The 27,053-nt window shown below is 39.7% G+C and overlaps 1 protein-coding gene across 1 annotated transcript in view; it reads right to left on the minus strand.

Moving 5' to 3' along the window:
- CADPS (calcium dependent secretion activator) overlaps window positions 1-27,053 on the minus strand; it is a 266,034-nt gene that overhangs the window by 81,309 nt on the left and 157,672 nt on the right. The window contains exons 15-20 of the mRNA XM_047778450.1: window positions 24,060-24,166; window positions 17,460-17,616; window positions 16,201-16,342; window positions 8,135-8,281; window positions 4,598-4,753; window positions 623-770 (exon numbers count right to left, since the gene is read on the minus strand). Coding sequence (XP_047634406.1) covers window positions 623-770; window positions 4,598-4,753; window positions 8,135-8,281; window positions 16,201-16,342; window positions 17,460-17,616; window positions 24,060-24,166 — 857 coding nt within the window. The remainder of the gene's footprint in view (window positions 1-622; window positions 771-4,597; window positions 4,754-8,134; window positions 8,282-16,200; window positions 16,343-17,459; window positions 17,617-24,059; window positions 24,167-27,053) is intronic.

The raw sequence follows: 27,053 nt of genomic DNA on the forward strand, positions 1-27,053 counted from the left end.
GATAGTCTTTAATCAAGCCCAAGTTGCTGTTTCTTTCTCCTTTACTTTTTAAATATCACTTTAGAATTGGAAACTTAGCAAAGGACTAAACTTTTTGGTCAGAGAAGATTCACAATGAACTCAGTCGTAAGGAAAATTAAAGTCTGTGATTTCTTGGAAATTCCAAGCCTGCTCTCTGGGGACTAGGTAGCAGGGTGATCTAGCATTATATATCCTGGAAGTTGCTTGACAGTAGGAGGCATGCTCTCCTGCTGTCCAGATGTTCAAAGTGATAAAATACACTTCAAATGTGAAAATGACTTGTATTCTGGCAAACAGATCTGTTGGTGATGCCAGCCTAATAAATAAGGTCATCAAACTTCATCTGACTTAAAGGAACTTTACGACCACCCTGACTCCAGCCAAGAATCACTTTCAAGTGTGTAGCAGAGTCATCAGTACATGCCTTAGAGATTTACTTAACAAACAGATACTAAACATTCATCTGTGGCTTAATCCACAAATGTTAGAGTATATTTCTGAAACTAGCAGACTAGTGTAGATGGAAGGAATCTGTGAAGTTTTCTTCTACATGATCAATGGAGGGGGGAAAAAAATCTGTATTTTTTTTTTTTTTTTTTACCTCTTGGCCCATTTCCATGCTGCAAAGTTTTGTTGATTGAGCTTTGGCATCAACCATAACATTAAACATGGTGCATATTGACTGTGGGACTCGAAAATCTGTTGATCGACTGGTTTTTTGCAGCTTAACTTCAAATGCAATCCTGGTTCTATTAAAACAAAGTAGGAAAAGACCAATTCAGCATTCAGATGGCAGCAGGTGGAGGAGACATTTTCTGAGGGGTCAGTGAAAAAGAAAATTGAAGGCTGTAATCAGTTTCAATCGACAATGACTTCACATGTGTTCCTTTTAAAATGACTTCCCCAGCTAAGGCAGGCCTATTCACAGAGATGGCCACATAAACCCTTCCTTTCTCACTAGTACATGGAACACCTGTAGCTAGGACTGTTTCAGTCTATAGTTTACATGCTATGGAGAACCCTAATTGCAGGAGAATGAATGAACAAAAACCCAATTACAGTATGAGAGCATATATAAGTTCTTGCACATTGGCAACTACCTTGAATCACTTCATTAACCACCCCCCCAAAAAAACCCCAAACCCACAAAAAAAGCAGCTTCTGGTCTTCAAAAATATCTCATGGGGTGGGGAATATCTCAAATGACATTTATTATTATTTTTTTTCTTTCTAGTTTGAAAGAGAGTGACATAAAAAAAATCCAACCAGCTTATTACATTGCTTTAAAGACTTAAAAAAAAAAAAAGATGGCTACTTTTGGGGAGATGAGGAAAATTAGGAATGGTCCTGGGGGAATTCTACTATGTCTGCCTGTTTGTATGTTTTTGCAATATAATACATTATTTTGCAATAAGAATATGTTCTTTTTATAAGTAAAAATGTCATAATATACTTACCATCACAAGTACTGTACAACTGTGGAAACTTAATGTGACATAATTTTGACATAGGTCAAATTATGATCCCATCAATGTGATAACTGCGCACAGGAAAAACCTAATCCGATGCGGCCAGCTGGTAATAGAGGTGTGAGATTTAATCTGTGCTATCAACTTTGTAAAGGGGACCAGTTAGATTTTAAAAGGTTTCAGAGAAGTGGGTCACATCATCACAAGTCTTTAAAGAAAAGCACGTGGTTAGTAAGTGGTTTTATTAAAGCTCCTTTCGTCCAGAGCATCTTTTCAGCACTGTTCACTGTCAGGTTCTGGAGATCATACTGCCACCAGGAAGGCACTGCTTTAAGAGGTATTTGTAGCAGTTTTCTAACAGTGCATAGGGAGGACCACACAGCTAGTTAGCTCAGGAAAGGATGCCAACTTGCTAACACACCCTGGGTGCATGCAGGAAAGCCAAGTATAATTTCTAAGGTTGGAAGCCCAGTTCTTAAGAAAAAAAACTTAAAAAAACCCCTTAAAACACTCCTATATATTATATGATCATGTTAAAGATAAATCTCTCTTGGCTCCTAGAGACTCGGTGCACTGAAGGAGCTTTCTAATCATGATGATCATTTTAAGCTACGTGGAAAATACATCACTTTCTGGTTTTGTGAAAAGGAGGCCTGATGGGGACTGACTTGGACAGGTCCCTGTGCTGATCTTCAGAGGTTTGTGTGCCAGTTCCGGCCCAATTTGAGAAATGGAAATGCTAAATCACTCCCTTACAATGAAGTAATCGTCTTCTGTTTTCACAGGAGAGCTGTTCATAGCCCTTGGAGTGTGCGGCTATGAAAAGAGGAAGCTGAATGCAAAATTAATATGGACTGAGAGGGCTCTATTGGACTGAAGAGCCAGAAATGGAGAGGTCACTTAATTCACTCACTCTCTGAGGGCAGAGTTAGGGTACCTTATTTTGTGTGGCACACAGGACCTGATAAAGACTCGACTAGAAGCCTGTCAAGTCCATCAAACAAATGGTTTAAATTGCTTAGAAACTTGGAAATCTGGTGTGCCTGGTTGACTTTTTGGCGCTGAATATTTACATCTATAAAATAATGTCCTTGTCCTTCTAGGACAAGGCCCTTTTACTATGTGCCAAAGAGGACAGCCAGTGTTCTAGGCTTTACTAATGTAGATTCTGTGTCTTACAACATCCAAGGATTTCTTCACATTTTAACCTCTGGATCTGGAGGTCCAGGGATGTATTTGCCCCTATGCTCACTCTTTTCTGCTTTTGTTGGGGGCCTCAGTGCAAAGGGATATCAGGGCATGTATGCATCCAGTGCCAGGTTGGACACGTGCAGTTGACTAACTTCTGTTCATAAAAAGGTTACTTAACAGCCACTATGTGCCAGGCATGAGGCTGAGACCTGGGGCTGGTGGGGGGGTGGTGGTGAGGATTCAAAATTACCAAGATACACTATCTTTGAGGTAGCTGATCTACAAAGACATGTGGTAAGGGAGAAAACAGAGTCATTATCTACCTTTCACAGCCGTATATCTTCCCTTTTCCTCCCAGCATCTCCCTACTTCTTACTCCTTACTCAGAAGTCTGGCTTCTTAGAGGAAGGCAGATGTGTCTTTCTGTACAAGGGCGAGCCCAGATCAGAGGCTAGTAAAGGTTCATTCTGGTGCATGGTAACCACTAGTACAGATCGAGGGAGAACTTTTCACCACAGGGAATCTGCCCTGCAAGAAGATTTGGGTGAAATTTTTGGGCCCTAGTGAAAGGCTTATATTCCCTAAAATTGATAGAGACCAAGTAGGAAATGGTGGAACTTAAAACCTTAAGGAAAGATTTGGACCTTTGGTTTGAGAAATAGGCCTACCTTTTGTTCTAAGAGTGGAAAGAAATGAGCAAAACACAAAATCTGAATCACCAGGACTTTAAGTTCCCAGAAGTGCCGTTGGACCCCTGCCAGATTCTCCACAACACATGGTTCCTCCCTCAGTTCCTGCTGAGATGCTCACCTACCTGGGACTGTGTTGTTCTTTTGCCCTTTTGGTTTCCAGTTTTGATGCTATTACTTCTCTTTTCTTCTTCCAAGATATAAAATAACGAATTCAGATCACTCTCAGCCAAACCCACCCCCCATCACACACAAGTGATCCATCAACTAAACTGCACAACATCTGGTGATCTGGAGAAGTCTGGGCTGCTTGAGGATTTTGTGCCCCTTTTTTTCATAAAGAAAAATAATAGAACCGTTATGAACTGGAAAAGGAATTTGGTTGTGTGTCTGGGAATAGACAGGGTGATGATAATGATGTCAAACCAGACACATCTCATTTCTGTCTCTGATACTCAGATGGAGATACTCCATGAGGGAAGGGATGTGACCTTTCAGTCTTCCTAATGTGCCAAGAACTTAGCACCATACCCAGTAGACAGGAGGAGCCCCTTTTTGTTGAATGGATGCATACTATCCTCCATTTTCTCTCATTTCTCTGGAAAGTCTACCTAGGAACATCAAGTGCAGCATTCCCACCTCAATCCTATATGCCATGCTGACAAAATGGACATGGGAAGAGAGTCAAAATGCACAATTAATGTCTCATGCCCCTTTATTGCTATCTAGCTGGATTTGGGGCAAGACAACTGAATAGTGGCACATAGTAGATGCTCAGTTCGGACATACAAAGTGAATGATGTTGTGAAGAGCCTGTAGACACTGCTGGAAAGTCAAGAGACATCTGTTCCTGTACTGGATATGCTGTAGAACTGTAGGTGCTTCTCTATTTTCCATCCAGCTACCCACCCATACCACACTCATATATTAACAAATATTTATTAATTAAATATTTTGTGCAAGACACTTATGGGTATCCGGGATAAAGAGACAGGAAGGACCCTTTCCTCATGGAGCTAAATGAAAAAAACTGGTAGCTGTGCTTTGTTGGGTTTGGGACAGATGTGGGGCATGTGAATTGGGTGGCTCTGGTCCAGCTCACTTTGACCAGGAGTCACCTCCAAAACACTCCATATTATGGCCAGCTGTAAGAGTGGCTACCTTGCCTTCCCAATTCAGTGTACAGTGGGGAAGGTGTGTAGAACCTGTCCAGCCACTGCTGCTCACCTTTTGACACAAGATTCAATCATGTCACTTGCCATCAGCTTCAGTCGTTGTTCTAGGTGCTTTCCAAACTCTTCTTCAGGCCAGTGCAAGTCCCGAATGAAGGTCTGAAGGGCATCAAGTTTCCAGAACAGATCCTCTGAAGTGCCTGATCCATTACTGGCAGGATAAAAATTAGAAAATAAGAGTCACCCACTGGCCTAGGGTTATGAAAAAAGCTGACACAAAAACTGCTGGGGTCTAGAAGGCTGAAGGCAAACAGTGGCTTCAACATACAAAACGACGTGTCTTGGCGGTGGAGGTGGGGGCCATCTCCATCGGCAGATTTTGAGTTTTACCATACAAGACTTAGTCGGCTTTGTTTGGCCAATTATTCCAGACCAGTGAGAAGTCTGAGGAAGGTATTGCCCCGTAGCTAGAACAGCGTATGGTAAAAATCAGCCTTCTTTCAATAACCACATTAACACATGTGATGATTCAGATGAAGGCCACAAACCAGAGGGAGAAGTAGGTCTCAACGGATAATAACTACATGGCAACATGCAGTTATTAGAATTCAGGGTTTCATGCATTGCCCCGGCTCCCCACCAGAGTGGAGAACTCTTGGAGACTGCACAAGACTTTCAGTTTTAAAAGAACAGTGCTAACAAAGTGGTGAGCGAGGACCCACTTTCTCTCTTGAAGAGCTGGAAAGAAACTGTGGTGACTCCAATTGAGATGAGTACACCTGGATACCTCGAATCCAAGATTCTTGCTCAGTTTGGTTATTATTCCAATTTTCACAGACCAGCCTGTGGCATAGGCAGCCCCAGGACAAGGTGGGGTGGGGTGGGGGAGGTGAGTGGACAAGGGATATTTGCAAAGCTTTAGGGCTCAAAACCTGAGCTCTTTTACCATTGCACCATCTTACCCAGTCCTCTGTACAGATGGAGAAATTTGTCTTGATTGCTTTCTGTACAATGATGTCTAAGAAACTTTTACCTGGGGCATCGACGGAAAGCCTGTGTATGGGAAATGCTCCACCTCTCACCCTCTTGCCCTTCTCTGGCTGGCTTTTTCTTTTGTAACAATTCCATTTGGAGTTCTGAGGGGTAGTCATCCCCCACCCCCTTCCTCGCATACCACTAATGCTAACACGGCAATTTATAAAATGTCCAACATACCATGCATTACCACTTGTTCTGACATCGTCTATAGAAACAGATGAGAGTGGGTGTTTCTATTGTGACAGATGCCAGCTGCATTGAATTAATGCTTCAGAGAGAGAAATATAGCTAGTGCATAAATGCATACACAGCTACTGCGGGAGGTTGGGGGGGGGGGGGCAAACTCCCAACATGCCAGGAGTCAGCCTATGGCCTGGACCAACAGGGTAGTTTTCAAGGACAGACCAGTCTGAGGTCAGTACATAGATGTATCTGACACGGAGCAGGTAACATGGAAACACGTCCTTAAAATGAAAGGTGGCGAAGGAGGAAACTGAAATTATGAAAAGATATAGAATCAGGCATTTCCTGGTGGGTGACTGAGAATCTACACCTTCTTTTCAGATACTGCTGTAAGCACTGTTTGAAAGTGGGGGAACGCATTGCTTCTCTGTGAAAGTTCAGCCTTCCCCCATCCCATCCTATGCTTGGGAAAAAGAAACCCCAACTTTCTCCTATCTAAACCCCGTTTTGGAACTGCACGGTTGTATGTTTTAAATCATTAAGTACATATGAATGCAATAATTGGTATTTATTACAACAACATTTTGACACCCATCTGGTTTCAGAGTTTCAAAAAATTCTTCTAGGGTTTTTTTTTTTTTTTTCTTTGAAGAGCTTATTATTAAGTTTTGACATGAGGAAAAGAATATTTTCTTTTTATTTTTAAGATAAACTGTTAATGTTAAGGCAATAGCACCAAGATTATTTTGATTGTTGAGCAGTTACCAAAATGTGTTCCCACTCATGCCTTAATTAATTGAACGGAGACCATTATCTGCTTGATTACAATGTCTTGATTCATATCTTTTCAAAAACAATGTCACAGAGCATGCACAGAAAGAGGTAAGAGAAGCTTTCAAATATTTATCTTTCCATTTTTAACAGCTACTACCTAATCTAACTTTTCAAATAGTCATCTTAGCATGAATATGATTTATGGGATTTTTTAGAAGTTTTTTTTTCCCAGATGCACATTTTGGAGGTTTTAATTTGTCTTTAAAAGAAAATCAGATACACTGACCAGGTGATTTTGTTGTGAACTTGTGAGCAAAGAGGGGTTTTTAAAAATACTAGGCCACTTTGGAGGAGCCAAGTAGAGTAATCATTTTGAAGTCCTGTTCTCTACCTGGATTGTGTAGAAATAAAAATGTTGAGGGCCATCTTGATGAATGTGATTTCAAGATTCAAAACATCACTGCCAGTTTCAGATCATTTTTTATTCCTTTGATAATAACACTTCCCTTTGAAAATGTGCCAATTTATTCTTTCAAGAAAAAGGCTTATCTGGCCTATAATTAGCTGTGGTCTGAGAAAAGGATCAAAGGAGGGTATAGAATCTCTAAACCTTCTTTCACTTATTAAATCATGCATGTGGTTCTAGTTTAATTTCCCTGAGGTAGGATTTCAGGGTGCTGGATCTTCTTCTTGCTAAGGAAAGGAGAGAAGATTCATTTCCTAAGCTGGAAGAAGAGCCTTCTCCATCACCACCGTCCAAACTGCTGGCTTTAAAGGAGTGACCTGACCTTCAAGAAAAACAAAGCCCATGCCTTGGTGGCTTTTGAATGAGGGTAGAGAATGGCCCTCGAAAGTGAGACCACAGATGACATAGCTACCCACAAATTTAATTATCTGTTGTTTGAATCTTGCATTCTCAAATTTAGAGATCTTGCTACCTACCTCTCAATGCTCCAAATTGTATTACGACCTTGGAATGCAACCTTACATCACTTTTACATTACTAAGGCTTGATCCACTCAGAAATTTTCCTTTAGTCCCAAACATACTGTTACTATATCCTGCCATTTGTTGACACCAGAAATATGCTTTATGGTTTAAACAGTCTCCGGGAATTTTTTTATTAAAAAAAAAAAAACCCACAAAACAAAAACCAAACCCAAACCAGCTTCTCAGTAGGTGTGCTTTCCTCTTTGATTTGGATCAAGCCAGAAATGACTGGCCAGCTCAGGCAAGGGGTTTCCTTGACTATTTTTGGACGATTAACTCTTAAAGTCATGTCACCTGCATTAAAAAAACAAACAAAACCTTTCCCCAAACATGGGAAGAAGCCTTTTGCAAAAGAATTCAGGACGTGAAACATAGTCCTCAAACGTTCAGTGGGCGGAAGACAAATTGTTAGTGCTGTATATATAGCAAACGTCTTACAAACACGCTGCATGCCAGAAATAAACAATATTGTCTCTGTATGATCAGCAAAATATGTCTAATTATCCATCTCCATCTCTGTTATATAGGATGTATAGAAATAAACAATGCATATCCATGCCAAGATCACTTAAATTTAAATGAGATCTAATGGGAACTGAATACACACTCAGCATCATATATAGCAGCCATCCATGACGGTGCCGAAAAAGTAGGCATTTGTGGGATGCCTAGAGGGATGTTAACTGGTAGATTTGGTACTTTGGGAAGGTTCACATTAGGTAGGTTCACATTGGGTAGATTACTGGTTAAACTCCTGTGGAAGAAACAGACAGAAAGAAAAAAATACCATCACAGTGACAATGCAGATGCGGCAGAAGCACAGAACAGTTGTAAATAAATTGGCTAAGTCTACAGCAAGACAGTAGCGAAAACTTAAGCGACACATTTCAAAAAGCAGCTTACAGATGGGGAGCTGTGATGTGGCTCAGTATATAGAAAGAAATGACCAAAGTTAATGGAGAAAACAATTAACTACAGAGTGACTTAAAAGTATGGACACTCATGGAGACCTATATACAATGATCATTTTATTTAAATGCCTTTGTGATGGGCTATCCGTTTCCAAATCCATTACCATGAAGGTCTAGACCTTGTCTCATACAAAGAACTTAAAAAGTTCATGGAATTCTTGGCACTGCTGTGGCTAGGGCTGCAGTGAAGTAGTTGAGATGGGTAGAAATGGTGGAGCACTTTGATTTTCTTACCCTTATTTGCAAATTGGTTTTGATGGAGGCACATTTCTTTAGTCAGAGAGTAGACACAAGATGTAGCAGGAAATTCACTCACTTGAATGCACGCATAATGGTAATGGACAGAAATGGAATTATTTCCAACCACTACTTCTGAAGACAGGTGGATGTACCATGAGCATCAGAGTTGATGGCAAAGATGAAGGAAAGGGTATCAAGAAGAATGATTAGCTTTGCATGATTTTATAGAACATGTAAAGAAAATGGAAATATCCCTTCCTGAACTAAATGCAATTAAAATGGAGAAATGTTTACATTCAAAAAAAGGAAAAGAAAAGAATCTCAGATTCAGCTTTCAGAGTAAATTCTTTGGCCATAAGTGGATTTAAAATGTGGCTTTTTTTTTCCAAGTAATTACCCTTAAAAGTGAGATAGAGATCAGAAGAAAGGCTGATGGGGGCTGGCGGGGAATGAGGGGGAGTATTCCATTTCTTGATCTGTGTGATTGGGACACGGATGTGTTGGGCTTGAAAAGATTAATGAAGCTTCATATTTTCTGCAAAAAGTTAAAATTTATGTTAAAAATGAATCAACAATTAAAAATTGTGACCTTGTATCAGCTTTTTGTTTTTTGAACAAAGATTGATCAACTGATGTGATGAAAGAGAGATGGATGGCTTTATGAGTAAAGAGAGAAAATAAAACAAAACAAAAACCCCAGAACGAATCAACCATATCTCCTTGGAGGGACTGTGTCATATACTGCTCAACGAGCTGGCATCGTGTGCTTCTGTAGTGGCATTTCAAGGGTGTTCCATCCAGCCAAAGTCACTGGCACGGTGGAGCCCAGCCTAACTCTGCATCTGAGAGGAGCCTTCCTGTTTAAGTGGAGTTGACAGCATTTTGGCAAAGAAGTTGAGGTTTTCTTTTTGGATCTTGCAGAAGAAGTGCAAGTTTTGCCAAAGCAGCTCTGCCCCGGGCAAGCTGTATTTGACTAACACAATCTTGCAAGGGCTGGAGCTGCCTCTCGGCTTGCTTAGAGGGGCAAGCCTACTCATAAGTCTGAAATTTTGGATGCTGGAGATAGCCTGGACACCTGCCTCTCTCTAGAAACGAGCTGCCCTTTCATGATGGGAATACAGCCCCGGCTGCCGGATGGAAAAACCTAGAATGCAAAGTTCCAACCTGGCATTCTCCTCCTTAAGGGAGACAGGTGACTCACAGGACTGTCCTTTACACTTCACGTTTGGGGAGAGCCAATTATACTTTTGTACTCAGGACGAAAGGGCACTCTCACGGGAACGCTCAAAAGAAGATTAGCTAAAGCGAATATTAAGTGGAAGGGAAAAAAATGGAACTTCCACTTCCATGTTTCTCTGTTGAACTGGGGAATTTGCTTTTGAATTCAGTCCCTGGTGGTTCTCAGTCTTAAACACTGCTATGTAACGAAACCGTTGGTGATTTCCACTGAGACATGTGTAAGCCTATATAAGCAAATGTGATCATTAAATGATACACACACTGAATATTGATCAAGGAATTAGGAGATCTTTAGAGATGGCAGCCTGGAAAGTTAAAATGTCAATTCTGAGCAAATTAAAAGTAGCTAGGAATGAATAACATACAAATGTATGCAAAAGCAACTTAATTTAAACATATTAGCGGATGGTGGGCACGCATATTAGAAATGAGTTTCGTTTTGCACATGAAAATTAAAAAAAATGCTTATATTAATGAAAACACATTGTATTTGTAAAATATGACACTTTGGCTGGGCTGCACTGGACTCATAGAAACATCCCCTTCTGTGACATATTATCATGATATACTTGTAAAAGGCTGAAGAAACATGCTTGATATTTCTGTTTTTAGCTAAATAATATTGTGTATTATTAATGATATTAATAACTTATGTTAATAAAGAGACAATTCCAAGCATTATATATGACTAACACATGTGAGAAGGGGGGATTTTCCAGTAGCACTTAGGTCAAACCAGGCTCCTGGAGCTGCTGATGGATATAACAAATTATTATGTTAGAGGGCCCTTTAGCAACTACCTAAAAGCAGGTTCAGCATGCTTCTCGGTGAAAATCATAACTGGATATCTCTGGATAGTGTAAGAGGTGTAAATTGCAATCCTAACAATGGATACATGTTAAAAGTTAGACTCATTCATTTTGGGGACTGCTGAAAAACACTTGCTCCCATTCATGTCAAAAGACTCCTCCCTGGATTAAAAAATTCTCATCTGCTCTCTCTCACCCTGATGAATGTTACAAATGTGTGTATATCTCAGCATTTCCACAGAGGGCAAAGTCACTCCTTACTTCTAGAATTAATTCTAATACAGTTGTGACTCTGCACAGAGAGGGGATGGTTGAGTCATCTCTCCAAGTTTTCTGCTTTAGATTTATGGATGGGGTTACATTTAAGACACAGAATGCCTTCCTCTTTATGAGCCATTTGTTGTATGAATTATGTGGTACCTTTTGTCTTCTTTTGGTGCTCTGAACACTAAAACCTCTCTCTTTGTTTACTCTTACATCTAATTCCTACTTTGGGGCGTGGAGCACTCTGCTATCTTCCTAGAGTTTAGAAAAGTGGTTCCTCAAGCTTTTTTTCACTATCACCACCAGACCCCTCAACTGCTTTCCCCATCAAAGTTTAATACTACCAATATACTATACATCTGTTTGTGTACTGTATGTAGATCTATGCTTTATACATATTTATGAGTATGATTTTTTTGTTTGCCCTCTCCCTCTCAAAAGAACCAATTTCCACCATCTTTGGGAGCTGTAAAGCCCTTGTTTAGAATGTGTGGCCTAGAGAATAAAGTTCTAAACCTCATGGGATTTTAAAACCTCCCAGCTACCGCTCCAATCTTATAGTTTGTCTCCTTTATAATTCATGCTGGTCCAAACCAAACATTCATTGTTTCTGCTGCCTATCTGACTTTCCTCCCAATTTTATGTCTGCCCATCTTCTTTCCCAACACCCTACCCCTTTTGAGATACCCTCCAAACTATTTCCTTTATGACTCCTCTTGCCCTCATAACTCTTCCTTAAATTACTTGTACATTGGTAAATACTGAAAGTCATTTTTCTTGTGTGCATGTTGCTCAGACCCAACTACATTAAAATCCACAATCAGGGGATTGCATTTTCTTTTCTGTGTTCCTCCCCAAATAGTTTTCCTGTGGTAGCCTGACAATTTTCAGCCTGTGTGGGTTCCTTAATTAAAGTCAGCTAATCAGTAAATAGTTACTGAACACCTGTTATGTCCCAGGCCCTGTTCTAGGTGTTAGGAAGGCAAAGGTGATTGAATGTGGATATGGGGTAAATATGGAAAATCACATATTCTCGAATGTTAGTGTTGGAAAGTCTTGGGTATTCAAAGTTCTTCTTTTACAAAGGAAGATGCTGATGTTCAGGAAAATCATATGACTTGCCCAAGGTCACTCAGCAAGTTACTGGCAGAGTTAGGAGTTGGCTTCTAGTCTAGTACTTGTCTATTTTATACCAAGCTGCTAAAGTATCTTTGGTCTGACATTTTATTATCATTAATATAGTGACATCTTTGACAATATTGGAAAAGAGATTATTTAAAAAATACTTTTCATGTGTCTATCTCAGGCAGAAAGATATAAAGTGCATTTTGAGACATGAGAAACCCAAAGTTTTCAGTGTGCACATATCAAGAAGCAGTGCTTGGTCCTCCAATTCAGAATCATTCTGACCTGAAATGGGTAACAATGAAGTGTGGATTCTTTGTGCTTGAAAGTGTTTCAGTAGAGACTGAAAGATGATCTGTCAAGGAAAGCATAGTACAGAGGGGTTTCTAGACTTGGAAAGCTTTGGATTAAATGCTTTCTAAGTTTTCTTCCACAGAGAATGCCAGGATGACTTGGCTGGTAGAAATGTTGTCCATCTGCTAAGGAGGACCCAAAGTTCATATTCAGGGCTGCCTGGAGGGTTCCGAACAACCCATGACTTGTCCTGATGGATGTTCCTGAGAGGCTTATGGGCTCCAGTCTGGGCTTGTCTGGGAGAGGCTACCTTCAGCTGTGGTTAGAAGCTAGGGGATGACATCTTCCACCAATGCATAGAAATTCAAATCACAACTCTCATCTGGCTTAACAGAAACAGAGATACAGTTTCCCTTTTATCTCCTTGCTGAGATGGAAGGCCATCTTTCGAGAGAAAGAAGCGATAAGGACTTAGTCATTTGACCTTTTCTAGCAAATAACTTCAGTTGTATCAAACCCAAATGATGATTACCTCTCTGTTTTCTTTTAATGGGCCATATTTTGAAATAAGAAAATCTGAAGAATAGAGAATAAAATTTGTTTTTAGAATCTTCCATATATTGGTAGCATTTCTTTGTCAGAGTTCTGTTTGTTTTTTTTTAACATTTAATGTATTTTGTTAACAATGTGGTGGGGGGGGAGGGGCACTGAACCTACACACGTGAAAATCCACATACATTATATTTAGCCCTTGCATCTGTGATTCCACATTATTCTCAGTTCCATATCTATGGATTCAACCAACTTATGACCATGTAGTACTGTAATATTTGCTACTGAAAAAAATTCACATGTAAGTGGACCTGCATCATTCAAACCCATGTTGTTTAAGGGTCAGCTGTACTTGTTTTTCTTGAAGAAAGCTTTGCAGTGCATTTCTCAGTCATTTTACCTATAATCAGGTGCCTATAATCATGACTTTTGAAAAGTGGAAAACAGACCATTGAAGTATAACAATTGTTTAAGAGAAACTATGCTGTATGAATGTGCATTAGAGGATCATGTGGCAAAATTAGAGAAGATAAAGCAAAGCAAATCTATTTATCTAAGTCAGCTTCTCATTTCTGAATAAGCTTGATGAAAAACATTCCAAGAAGATCATTCTTTACTTGGAAAAAAAATAAAGAATCTCTGCTTCTTTATCAACCTGCTATCCGGGTTCAGAGAGAAGCACATCATTCCTCTTTATAGGTAAAAAGTAGAGAGAGTCATTCTCCTTAGTACATAAGTGTGTTCCCAATTTTTTTATACCCTTTGTTTTGTGCCGGCCATTCTGCAAATCTGTCCCATAGCATCTACATTCTGTTTACAAATTAGCTAATAAAATGTATGTAATTTCAAACGATTTTAACTTATGTTTTACTTGACACCTTCTAGTACCTCTACCTACTCTGAAAAGCATGTACTATTTAGCATGAATTAAGCAAACCAGTCATATTTACGCGTCAATAGCACAGTTTGGGACAGCAAAAAGCTACTTAAGAAAAAAAAATACATCCTTACAAAATATTCTCAGGGTTCTAGTCACAAACGATTAATCCTTTGCCAATTTTTAGATCTTTAAATTACTGATCCAAGAATTCATTCTTCATTTTCTTTACTCATTAAAACAAAAATCCAGATAAAATATTTCCAGACTAAGACTTCCGATTATGAAAATGACTGTTTCTCTTTTTGCTTCTGACTGACCAAGTATATGTAATGCTTCAAAAGGAAGAACAGTCATTGGCTTGGTTTCTGAAGAATTTAACAGGTTATAAAATGACATTAGTGACATTATCATAGAGCTTCATGACAATTATCAGACATTGAGTCAAGACTTTTTAAAATTAGTTTTACAGATAAGAAGACAGTTATAGAGGTTTAGACCCTTTCCCTCTGGCTGGTAAATGGAGGACAAGGTCCTAACTTAAGGGCTTTTTAAGAAAGAGTGAAGGAAGCTCCTAATTTCCTCCCGTGTGTGTGTTGGTGGTAGTAGCCTCCACATTTAAATCCAAGTAAGTAAAAGCTATTTCAAGACCATTGCTATTTTCAAAATGCAAATATTACTCATTTTAACCTTTTCCTTTTTCACAACTGTTCTGCACAGTACACTGTCTTGATTAGAGTGAGCCATTAAAAAAAAATGCAGTCACTTGTTATTGCTTCATCATCAAGGGTCCTGGTTCTATTCTCATGAGTTAAAAAGCAGCAAGGCCATATTAAGAGGCCATTATAAACCTGAGAATAACAAGCTAAAATTTAGATTCTTTTTGGTACTTGCAAATGAAGAGCTACTGGCTATTAACCTGCTCTCAGTAGGGTAAGTCTAGAAACCTCTCTTGTGGCTCAGATGTGGAAAGAGGGGGTGTGGGCTGAAAAAGCTATTTTGCTCTGATTTAGTCATTAATCAGAATCTTATTCAATGTAACATTAGAAGGAGGATCTCAATTCAGAAAACTACTTAAAGACAGGGCACAAGTTAAGGCTTCCAAATTGAGAAAAGCGTCTTAAATATCTGCTCCAGAGTGCCTGAAAGTATGCTGTGCATATCCCACTCCGCTCCATGCTGGTTGCTGCATCCCACAGATGGAAAGGACCAGAGGAAACAAACCGGTTCTCTTACAGGAAAACAAGATCATCTAACTGAATAAAGCTGTTATCTGGGTTTATTGGTACTTTTCAAACCATACCAGAAAATTCTCTCCATCTAGGAATTCTCCACTTCTCCAGAAAGGAGAGTCCAAGACTGACCCTATGGCAGTCTTGAAAGTCAGCCTTTCTTCTTGCTGGGAAATGCAAATGGCATGGGATCTGCCAGACCTTCCAAACAGGATCTATGTGCCAAGGAATTGTGGAAATTGCCAAAATCACAATCTATAGGATTTCCTGTTATTAGTCCCACAGGCTAGATAGCCCATTAAAAAAATGGCAGTGCGATCAAATTCATTTAGGAAACTCTGGATTAAGCACAGTCAAACAAGTTTCTGTATTACTATATTGTCAGGGTTTTGAAATACACTGGTGTGCTCTGCAGCTCTCCAAGAGGCAAGGGTGTGGGCTGGATGAATGGGGTACAGGGAGTTTCCTGCACATATCTGGCCACCGAGTCCTTTATTTGAGGAGTGTCTCAAAAGCCCAGACTAGGAAATGACAAACTCGAGCCCACAGGCCAGTTTCCTGCTTCTGAAAATAAAGTTTTATGGGAACACAGTCCCACTTATTTCTTGAGTTATTGTCTTTTGCTGCTTTTGTGCTACATTGTAGAGTTGAGAGTTGACAGAGATCATATCACTTGAAAATCCTAAATATTTACTCTCTGGCCTTTTACCTAATAAGTTTGCTGACCCCTTGCCTAGCCCCTATGGAACATACTGGGAAACATTAATTCCCAGGGATAAAGCCACTGGAGTAAGATACACAGTACAAATATCACAGCCAGGTTTATATCCCGTATTGCTTATGTCTTGTGCAATAAAACAGAGATTCCATTTCATAACACATTCCTCAAACTTTTCCTTCCTCCCCTCTTTGGACAAGGAGCCTATGAGCAACATAGCTGGAAGTAAGTCTGGTATTTGCTCTGTGTCCATGTTAACAGTGAAAACCATAAGACACCACGAATCCATTTCTGTATGACTCTCCAGCCATTTGCACCCAAACTCCGATGGTATCAAAAGAGGTTTCCTTACTTGACTGGTTCCCATGACTCCCGCTCAAAGCCCCTGTGAATGGATTGTGCAATTGAGGACTCCATCAAATCCACATATCTAACCACAAGTGGGGCAAACAGGTCTTGCAGGTGTTTGTGAAATTTTCCATTGCACAAATTATCTAGAACAGATAAGCAAAAGCGTGGTAAGAATCCACAGTTGCTTTATAGCATGGAGTGTATGTACACAGAGAGGATAGTCTTCTACATTAAATACACTGCTTTTTAAAAAAGCCAAAAAGATAGAAGAGGAGAAGAAGGAGGAGGGGCAGAGGAAAGGGAGAAGGAGAAGAAAAGAAGAAAGTGTACCAGTAGCATCAAAGCTCATGCTTCAATCTGTGGAAGGAAAACAGAATTCAAAAACCTTTCACTCATTTGTGACATTCTTCTAAAAGGGAAAAAATGAATAATTCTCCCTTAAAGAACAACAAAAGCAACAATTGATACTGTTTTTTAGACTTTCTTCACACCTGCTCCCTTTTCTTCCTCCCTTACATTACCAGGAAGAAAGAACATTCTCTACCCTTCCCTACCTTTATCACTCTCCCTGGGGAGCAAGGTCTATTTCATGACTATGTGTTGTGGTAAGGTACTCTGATATGCTTGGGGGTGTTACTGAGCTAGAAATTGCTTTTCTTTTTTTCCTTTTTCTTTGTTTATCTTTATAGGGCTGAATCAGGGGCATATGTAAGTTCCCAGGCTAGGGGTTGAATCAGAGCTGCAGCTGCCAGCCTACACCACAGACACAGCAATGCCAGATCCAAGCCAAATCTGTGACCTACACCACAACTCATGGCAATGCTGGATCCTTTCCCCACTGAGTGTGGCCAGGGATTGAACCCACGTACTCATGGATACTAGTCGGGTTTACTACCAATGAGCCACAATGGATACTCCAGAAACTACTTTTCGTCTAGGAGGCATCTTTTGAGAAAAACTCAAAATGTGTAGTGGGTAAGCTAATTAGCTTGTTCAAGAGCAAATGAGACACACAGGTACAGGCATCACTTTCCCCCTGCTCTGGGGCTCTTATGTCTCATGAAGAGAGAGCAACAGGACACTTGTTGGAAGAAAGGGAATGTGCATTAGCTCTAGGGTTTTTTTTTTTTTTTTTTTAAGTAATCATAAAGCTATGAAGACCTGTGTCCAACCTGCAGTCTGCCAGGGATAAAGACGTTTTAGCAACCTGGTTATGGGCACACTATTTAGGAAAGTCAAACAGTCAAGGATGATACATACGATCAGTCCGCAGAAAATCATTCAGGAGCTGAAACAGTGGAAAACTGTCCCACGTGTCTGGGGGCTGCACCTCTAACGCTGCATCCATGTCCACTGCAAAGAGTGACAGGAACGTCTCTGCATGTTCCACCATCAAATCTGACCACCATGCGAAGGCCTTTGAAATTTGGCAGAAAAACAATAGACAAAGAGGTGATAAGCTGCTGCTCTGACCCAAGACGCGAAGTCCAGCCCTCACTGTTCAAGACTCTTTGTGCATCCAGCAGGGTTTGGTAATTTTATTGTAAAGAGAACAGCATTTTGGGATACAGCTGGGCCTCGATGTGTCCCAAGGTCCTGGCTTTTCATGATTCCAGGCCTGCCTTAGAAAGTCTTTATTCTGATCTGCAGGTCAGAGAATGCAGCTTGTAGAAATGACAGGCATGGAACTTCTGTTCAATTTACAATAACTCAGTATGTTTTGAGTCATGCTCTTTATTGCTCTTGTTGGCTAGTTTTTGCTCTAAAATATTAGAATTTGGGAGTTTCTTCACTGTGTTTATGGGTTTTCTGCTGGTCTAACTTGAAAATTGGCAATTATTATTTACTTATGTCTACACATCTGGGGCTTAATTGTCTGGTCTCACACAAGCTCAGCAACTCATGTTCCCCTACACACTGGACACGTTACTCCTATTTCATACCAAGGCGAAGGAAACCACTGTTGCAATTGCCACCAAACTTTTGAGTGGAAATCTCTTTAAGCAGGGAGCCTCTGGTTTTGCATCCTGTCTCTAGGAAAGATCAGGCTTAAGGCAGGAGATACTCGGTAAGATCAAGACTTACTTTTCTGAGGGTTGGACACATATGTACATTGAAAACCAAAAATATCAGTGAAGTAACTCATTTTCATGCACGTGGGTCCTTGGAAATCATTGTGCAGGGTCTCAGAGGTGACATTCACATCAGATGGGCCAGATGTGAATGAAATTCAAAGGCATGCATGCATGTGGACTAATCATTTCTGGCAGGGAGCATGCAGAATGAGTGCCAGTGTCAACAAGCCCCCCCTTTCCCCCCCCTTTTTTTTCTGATTTCAAAGAGAGCAAGAAAACAAAAACAAATCGCCAGCCCCTTCTAGTCCCCCACCTCCCTGCCCAATGCTGTAAAGTATTTACATGGGAAACACTTTCTGGAGCATTCACCGAAAAAAAGATGGGGTGGTATTTGGAAACATGAAAGATGATTGAGGAAATAATTCTATAAATGAGAGTTTGTTCAATGGCCAAGCTCTTCTGTGATCTATCAGTTATTTGGGGATATTCTAACAGCCACCAGGAGGCAGAATAGGAGTTCACCTCTTTTCTTTCATGAGATTTCATTTTACTTACTTCTCCTTTATCAACATGTGGCTGGGTTGCAAATTAAATGGAAAAAATCAAGTCATGGACCATTCTGCAAGGTCAGCTTGGCTGGAAATAGACACCTGCTGTTTCCATTTTAATTTACAGTAAAACCTCACTGATTCAGAGCAACAGGAGAAGAGACATGAAAGTCTGTCGGCAGAAAAGCCTAAATTATTAGGCTTGTTAAAAAAGAAATATTATTGTGCTGCTTTCCAATGCAGTCTGTACCTGGGCACCAAAATAAAATGTATTCATTAGTTATCACCTAAACATATCATAAATGTAAAAGTTTTTTTTTTAAGATCCTCCAAATAATAATAGATAAATTCACCTATAAATTGAAGTCAAAGAGATGGAAGCTTTGACTTTCTTGCTCCTGGGATGAAACTTGGAAAAAGAAACTTTAGAATTTCCAGACTAAGTTGAGCTCCAGTCCAACATTTTACTTAAGAGAAATTAAAGGGGCCACATCTGCAATTGAATTGTCACAAATTACAAGTACTTGGGTCTGAATCAGTGAGGTTTTATTGTAGTTTCACCACCTGGGGATGAGAACCCTGGGGTTTGGGCTTGCTCCACATATGACCTGGCCAAATCCAGCAGAGGAAGAAATCCTCCGCCCCACCCTCAGAGCTCTCCTGGCCACCTCTTTTAGGCAGGGACCTTCTAAATGTTGACACTTGGTGGAGCCCCACTCCCAATTCCCAGTCCTATATGAAGGGCTGGCCCTCAACAGTCCTGATGCAGGATTTGTGTGTGCACAATTCACAATGGCACACCAACTTATTCTTTAGTTATCTGATTCACTTTACATCTTCAGGGTGAGTCCAAGAAAAGAGTTACTGGGGAGACTACATTGCTTTCCCAGTTACAATTGTGCTCTAGGATGACAGGAGAAAAAAAAAAAAAGACCCACACAAAATGAAACTAAACAAAAATCTAATCCTGAATGCTTGAAATTAAAACATTTTCAGCCCAATCTTATACCTGTTTCTTACCAGCGTTATAGAAAAGTTGCAAACCAGAGGCCATAAGAACAACCCATTTCTATTTTTTACAGAAAACTTAATCCCTTGTTAGAATATGATAAATTACTGAGCAATTATCCACAGTTGTCACATTAATAATCACATAGATAGGTAGCCCTACAAAGAACAATGACTACTGTGATATGAATTACCACCACTGAAGTCTGGCAGGGAAACTTAGGATTCTAGTAAAAAAAGAAAATTTAAATAGGGGGAGGAGGGGTATCAGAGAAGTGAAGTCCAAATTGATGTTTATACACTCAAGGTAATTCTTTCAGAACCTCATAAGCCTGACTCTGCGAGAAGGGGGATAAAGTTTCTGGCAAGGGCACTAACTACTAAAAAACCATACCATAATTTTAATTTAATGAACAGAGTCTGTGTGCCTGGGTTGGGCAAGGCAAGGCTTTAAAATAAAACAACGATTATATTTATTTATTTTATTCTTGCTCAGACAGATGAATGCTATTTCTGTACATAAGCTAACTCAATGTTTACGGGCATCTCAAGTCTTCAGAAATCTTTTCCAAAGACAAGAAGGAGTTGTACTTTGGCTTCTACATACTTACCCAGTGTTTTTCATTTTAAGGCAAAGATGTATGCTTAGGGGCTACAATCAACCACACTGGACACACTATATAGTCTGTACACAAACTACATGTATATATGTACCCCTCTGCGAACCACAATACATATATACATATACATACGTATACATAGAGAGAGGTTGCGAAGGTGAAGCAACAGTACATGAAGGCATAACTCCTCTGTGTGTGTGTGTGCGTGTGTGTGTGTGTGTGTGTGTGTGTGCGTGCGCATATGACTTAGGCTCTGAGAGCAGAATTAAGCTGTAATTTAGACATGTGTGACAACTGCTACTATATACTGCACGTATGTATAAATGACACATTCTTAGCTGGTGGGAATTTTTTTCTCCTGAAACATTTAATTACATTATATTGGAATTAAAAAGCATTTTAAAGATTATTATTATTATTACTATTATTATTTTTGGTGGGGAGGCAATTCTACTTGTTATTTTTGTCTGGTGCATGATTGCACAGCCAAGATCCATGTTGAGGATTTTGTGGTTTTCTAGAGTTTATTGAGCACCTGAAGAATATAGCAGTGAGTACTGGTCAGTAGAAAAAAAATTTCATCCTTCACCAGCATCCTTCTGGCAGCAAAATCTTATCCTCAGTCCATAAGGGCAAATTCTGCTTCTATGGTTGTAGTCTAGAGGCCCTTGACCTGGCTTTACCCTGGAATCAGCTGGGCAGCTTTAGAAATTACCAGTACGTGGCTCCTCCCTATGAGATTCCAACTAACTGAGCTGGGGTGAGACCGGGCATCAGCAATTTTTAAAATCTTCCCAGGTGGTTGCAATCTGTACGGGAACATTGAGAACATGTGGTTGTGCCTTTCTGGACCACTCTACCTTGAAACAAGCCCAACATGTTCTGTTTCATTCATGTACTTTCCACACAGGCTTTGTCCTTTTTATGCTTACATATTGGTGCATTTTGCTTCCTTACCGATGTGTTCCTAATAGTACAGTAGCCTAGCTTTGTTGAGCGCTCACTATGGGTCAGGCGTAGTCCCAGATGCAGTATTACTGGCCTTCCACCTTAACGACCATCTGAGGAACATTCTATGATTATCTCCAATTTACAAGTTAAGAGAGATTAAGTAACTAGGTTGAGATCATAAAGCAAGAAAGAGGCAAAACTGGACTTCAAATTCAGCCACAAACCTGATCTCCTGACCATTCTGCATTCTATCACCTGAAGGCCAAGGCTGTCTTAGGCTTTCATGTGTGTCAAAAAAGCGCTGAGATAGCTGCTCTTGTCTCAGTGCTCAGGGGTAGTTTTTGACTGATTGAGTAATTAGGCTTTGTGATTGGGCGAAACAACTAATTTGAGATATAATCCTGCACATGCATCTAAAAGCAAACTGGGTCTCTGAATTCCAAAGCATGCTGAAGTTTTCATTCCTAACTCCCAAAGTTAGAAAATAAGAACAGGATTGAATTTATTTCTACCCTACTTATGAATGGCTTTTGAATAGGTAAGATTAAAATATTTTAAGATATTTTTTGTGGTTATAAGGGCAGTTTAAGACAGTGATTAGCACATAGTGGAAAAGGGTTGTTCAGAAAAGTGAAAAAAATGCTTTCTTTGGAATATCAACTTTTCTGTGGTACCTCTGTGAATAGTTTGGGAAAATATCCTCTTTTCTCAGAATGCAGCAGCCTTGGAAAACAATTTGATTAAATCAAGCATGTATGCCAATTTTCTTCTATCATTCACATAGACAATAACTATAAGGGAGGAAAACCATCTTCTTTGCATCCGTGTCTTCAAAAATTTGGTCTGACATCTGGGGGAAAAAACCCTCAACACCCAAATCAGAGGAGGGCTGGCCAGACCCTTCCATGCCTCTGGAGACGATTTTGTGGGTACCTGGAAAAAATATACTTACCATCACTTGAACCCCAGATGCCCCCAACCTGAAAAGAACATCGTATGAAGTTGAACAAAATTCTAGCCCAAATTAATTTTATGTCTGGAGGTTAGTCCTAGATTTCTATGATTGGAGGGTGTTGATCTGGCCCCTCTGGTCAGCCTTGGCTGTGCCTTTGCTGGGTGCTGTAGGAGTTCATTATATCTGCCTCAAGGAGTCTTCACCCACTTCTCAGGGGGTTTTCGGGGAAAATGACGATTCTTTGGCACTCTCTCTATATATAAATACTGTATATATGATTCACATACAGACAGCTGTAGAGGAAGATTAGTATCACTCTGGCTAGCTACGGGTGACTACGTTCGGTACTCATCTGTTGGAATAAAGGTAAGTACAGACGGACATAGGAACTATGACAGGCTACGGGGACAGAGTCAAGGCAGGTAGGAGGCATGTGTTGGGATGTAACTGCAGTCGTTAAGTCTATCACTTGCTTCATGCACGCACAAGAGGATCACCCACATTTCCCCTGCCGTGGAGGGCCACCCATTTCACAAGCAGTTCACTGGAAATTGCTGTTACATTCCTTGGGTCAGTGTTAGGAAGCAGGAGCACTGGGAAAAGTCCCATTAGAAGACATGGTACCGGAAGGGCATGCACAAACTATGACAGCAGGTGGCTGACTCATTCATTTCAGTCACATACCTCTTTCCCCTGCCACGATCAGCCAAGATTGAATGGAACAGTAGAAAAACAGGGAGGAAATTTAAATATGCAATCAGGCAATAGTCGGGACAATTGGCTTTACGGTGTATTATATATTATTGAACTATACTATCAATTTTCATTTAGTCATGGGAATGATCATTTTAGGTGCTTTTGAAATTAGTTTTATTGAATGTTCCCTTTTCCCCCACCTTTTGCTACAGATGTGATTGAAGAGGAAGAGTGAAAATCAGTCCAGTTTTCACAAAGGCTACTTGAAGAGAGATGATTTTAAATCCCAGTTTTGAAATAAGCAGTGAGAGAACAGTTTGATCATAATGAAATCTTGGAATCTTTTCTTGGCAGGGTTGGGTTATTAAGTCCTTTCAGATTTGGGATTTAGTTAGCCTTGAAATCCCTTGGTTTAAAATGATCAAAATAATCATTTTTACAGTGGTTTATTTAAAAAAGTAAGCTGTATTTATTTAGATGTATGTTGGAGAATCGACAAGTTGAACAACACAGAATAATTTGTTTCTGTCACGCATTTAGCAACCCAGGTCATCTAAGATTAACAAATGAAGACTAGTGCAAGCAGACTAAGTTACGGAGATAAATTAAAAAAGATGGCTCTCGATCCACACACCAAATAAAATAAATCCAAACAACAGTGGTGGCAACAGAAACAACCACAAAGGACCAAAAAGTATTTTGTGTGTCCCTGACAATAACCATATGATGCTTGAATAATTATCTTGAAAATATACTCACCTCTTTGGCTTGTTGCTAGAAATATCTGAAAACTTAAGCTGAAACGTACAACACGCAACCCCTTTTTGGTTGTTTTAAACAACCTTCCCAAGGCTTCTCCTTGCAAAACTTCCACTTGCATTCTCTTTACCACGCCAGTTAAAAGAAAATAGGTGTTAAGGCATCTTATTGACAAAGTTGCTGGTAGCATCAATTTTACAACCTCACCTAAGAAACACCAAGAGGCATTTCCCACCATACCTGCTTACCTCTGCATGGTGTTCCTCATTCTGTTGAAGAACTTCAATGACTAGTTCAGCAAGACGTATTGTGTCTTCCAGCTTTTTGGCAGGAGTGATTAACCGGCCTACATTTTCTGTAGTACAAGAATTTGTGTTAAAATTCAGCGAAAGTGTCTGGCTAGTTTTGTGGCCATTAGAATTAGTGGATAATAAATTTCAAATAGTTACCAAGTTTTTAGAAGTTTCATGCAAATGTTAAGTGCCACATAATTAGTAGTGAGCAAACCATAAAGCCATTTTTAAAAATTATCATCATCAATATAATACATTTTAAGAAAAAGCAGTGCTCCAGCTTCAAATTTGCTTCTTAAGCTATATTAAGACTATGACAGCCCATTGCAAATTTAGCGACATTTTGTACACACGTTCTTTAAAGACAGCATAAATGTACTATCTTTTATCCCTCTCGAGGCAGTGGTGCTACCTGAAGTGGGAAGATATAACAAATCTTATTAGTCTTGTTTGCTGCTACTTTTGTTTCCTGGATTTGTCCACAAATGTTCAATACTACAGCATTGTTTTTTGTTCTAGGTCTGCATGTATAACAGGTATGGGAATGTTCATTTTTTAAAAAATGGGTTAAAAGGCCTGGCTGTTTTAAGTTGTCTAGGGAGGATATTGAAAATTAATGAACATTCCTGGGCTATGAGGTAGGAGGTGGGATAGAAATATTAAAAGAGTGTTGGGTGTAGTTTATTGGAGGAAGTGGTTTGTGTCACTCTTTGGCACAACTGATCAGTTAGGTGGCAACAATGTTCCCCATTTTTTTCTTTTAGTTTTGATTGTGTTGAAAGGGGGTCTTTTATCTGAGGAGAACAAACTGAACCTTGGTTTCTGTCCTGTCCTTTATAGTGTCTGGCAATGTTACCAAAAATTATGATTTTTTTCCCCCTGTGGGGGGAAAAGAGTAATATTTGAAACATAATCAATGAAATGGCCTGAATTCAACCAGTCTAAACTCACAGGGGAACCTGTCTTTCAGGCTTAGACTCCTTCACTCCTTGAAGCCTCAGAGTCATTTAGAGCCCATGGGGTGTAACAGCAATAAAGGTCCCTCAGCACAATTCCATGAGGAGGTATATATGTGCATAAAAGGACCGCAGAAATTTATTTTAATATCTTCATCTGAAGTAGATATGTTTTGGCTTCAGGATTTTTCTTACTATAGAAGATTACTTAGTACTTCACAGGAAGCACTGGTTTGTTGCTGTTGGTAGGGAGTACACAAATGGTAGGAGATTGCTAATTAAAAAAATAAGCAGCTCCTCATAATTTTTCCTGTGTGCATTTGTTATGTCAGCTGATTAGTAATTTAGGATTTAATAACACAAAACCAAAATGCCATCAAACACTATGCCAAAAAAGTAGTCCAGCCAATGGGACCTAAGAGGCATGGATAAGACTGGGTAGGAATTATTGAGGTGCTGAAAATTTCACTCCAACAAGGCCTGGTGATGGGTGTGAAAATGGGCTTTCTGGACTCAGGCCAATGGAATGTTCCCCTGTCTCTGCCAGGCTTGGGTGGAAATGTGGCTAGATATAAGGTTAGGGCGTGAAGGTGGGAGCTGGGGTGAGGGGAGTAGATATGTAGATTAGGCAGAGAACATCCAACCCTCAGAGTAAGGAGATGTGTGGAGTTTGGAGGCTGACAGCTCATTGCCTGGTCCAGACCAATAAATACTTGGAGAAAGAATGAGGGATAAGATTGATTTCTGTGCTTTTGGGGGACCCAATCTGTTTATAATTTCATAAATGAACTGTCATAACTTCATTTCAGGCATTTCTACAACATACTGTGTATATATGTTGGGGTAATACGTGTAGAGTGAGGTATTTGCATTTTGATAGTAAATATGCATGGGCTACTATTTTTTTGTTAGTTGGTATTCACATTTACACATCAATTTGCAAATTTCTCATCCTATGCGTATTACCCATTTGACACATACACCCACATACACACATCACACACTTACATACATTTTCTAGTAACCAGACAAGCCTGCACATTAATACAAATCTGCAGGAAATCCTACCTGGGGCACATCTTGGAAATCTCTTACTGTCCAAATAGAGAACATGTTATTTTGGGGTGAACACTCACCAAATGTAGGGGACTTCTAGCTGACAATGACACATGATGTAGAAATGGAAATCATTCCTATCAATATTTTTATGTACTTTTATTTCAAAACTGTGAATGATTTTTGTGTTTGGAGAAATCCAAGACATGTAAGCTAGGACCACATGAAGATTTGTTTTAATATGCAGTGCTCTTAGATTGACTACCATATATGTCAATAGATACACATAAAGTGTACGTGTGCACACAGTCATTCTATGAGTGTGTACACATGCACGCAGATATGTGTATGCCTAATGTATATATACAGACAGTATGTTTAATACAACCTCGTGCAATTTTGCTCTAACATGCAACCATATAAAGTAAGCAGGTCATGTAGCCTTTCACCTAGAACACTGGAGCTTCGAATGAATCCAAGTAGTCAGACTTCCATTTTTTATTAATTAGCTGCAGTCCATGAACTGTAGATAAGCTCCTTTATTGAGAGAACCACTCTATCCTCCTCTTCACTTGCACTCCTAACGCACTAGCTAAGTTGTAAAAAATGGCACTAAAAGCAACTGCTCTAAGATGTTGTCTTTAAAGAAAATATTGTGCAAAATCTAGCACTTCCCCCTCCCCGCAACTGAGGTCAAGGAGAAATTTGTGCTTAGAAATGACTTTTTTTTTGGGGGGGAGTCACTTCTGCTGTCTGGAAAGGTGTTGCAATATTCCTACCATCCAATCTTGTCCTAGCTGGAGCACTGAAGAAGGGGAACTAAAAATACAATATATTTAGTAAACATTTCATACGACAGAATTGAAGCTCATAACATATAAAAGAAAATCATCATGCAAAATGTTATGCAACAATGTTATTTTGTGCTGACATTGAG

The sequence above is a fragment of the Phacochoerus africanus genome, chromosome 1 (assembly GCF_016906955.1).
Source record: "Phacochoerus africanus isolate WHEZ1 chromosome 1, ROS_Pafr_v1, whole genome shotgun sequence".
Classification (NCBI taxonomy): domain Eukaryota; kingdom Metazoa; phylum Chordata; class Mammalia; order Artiodactyla; family Suidae; genus Phacochoerus; species Phacochoerus africanus.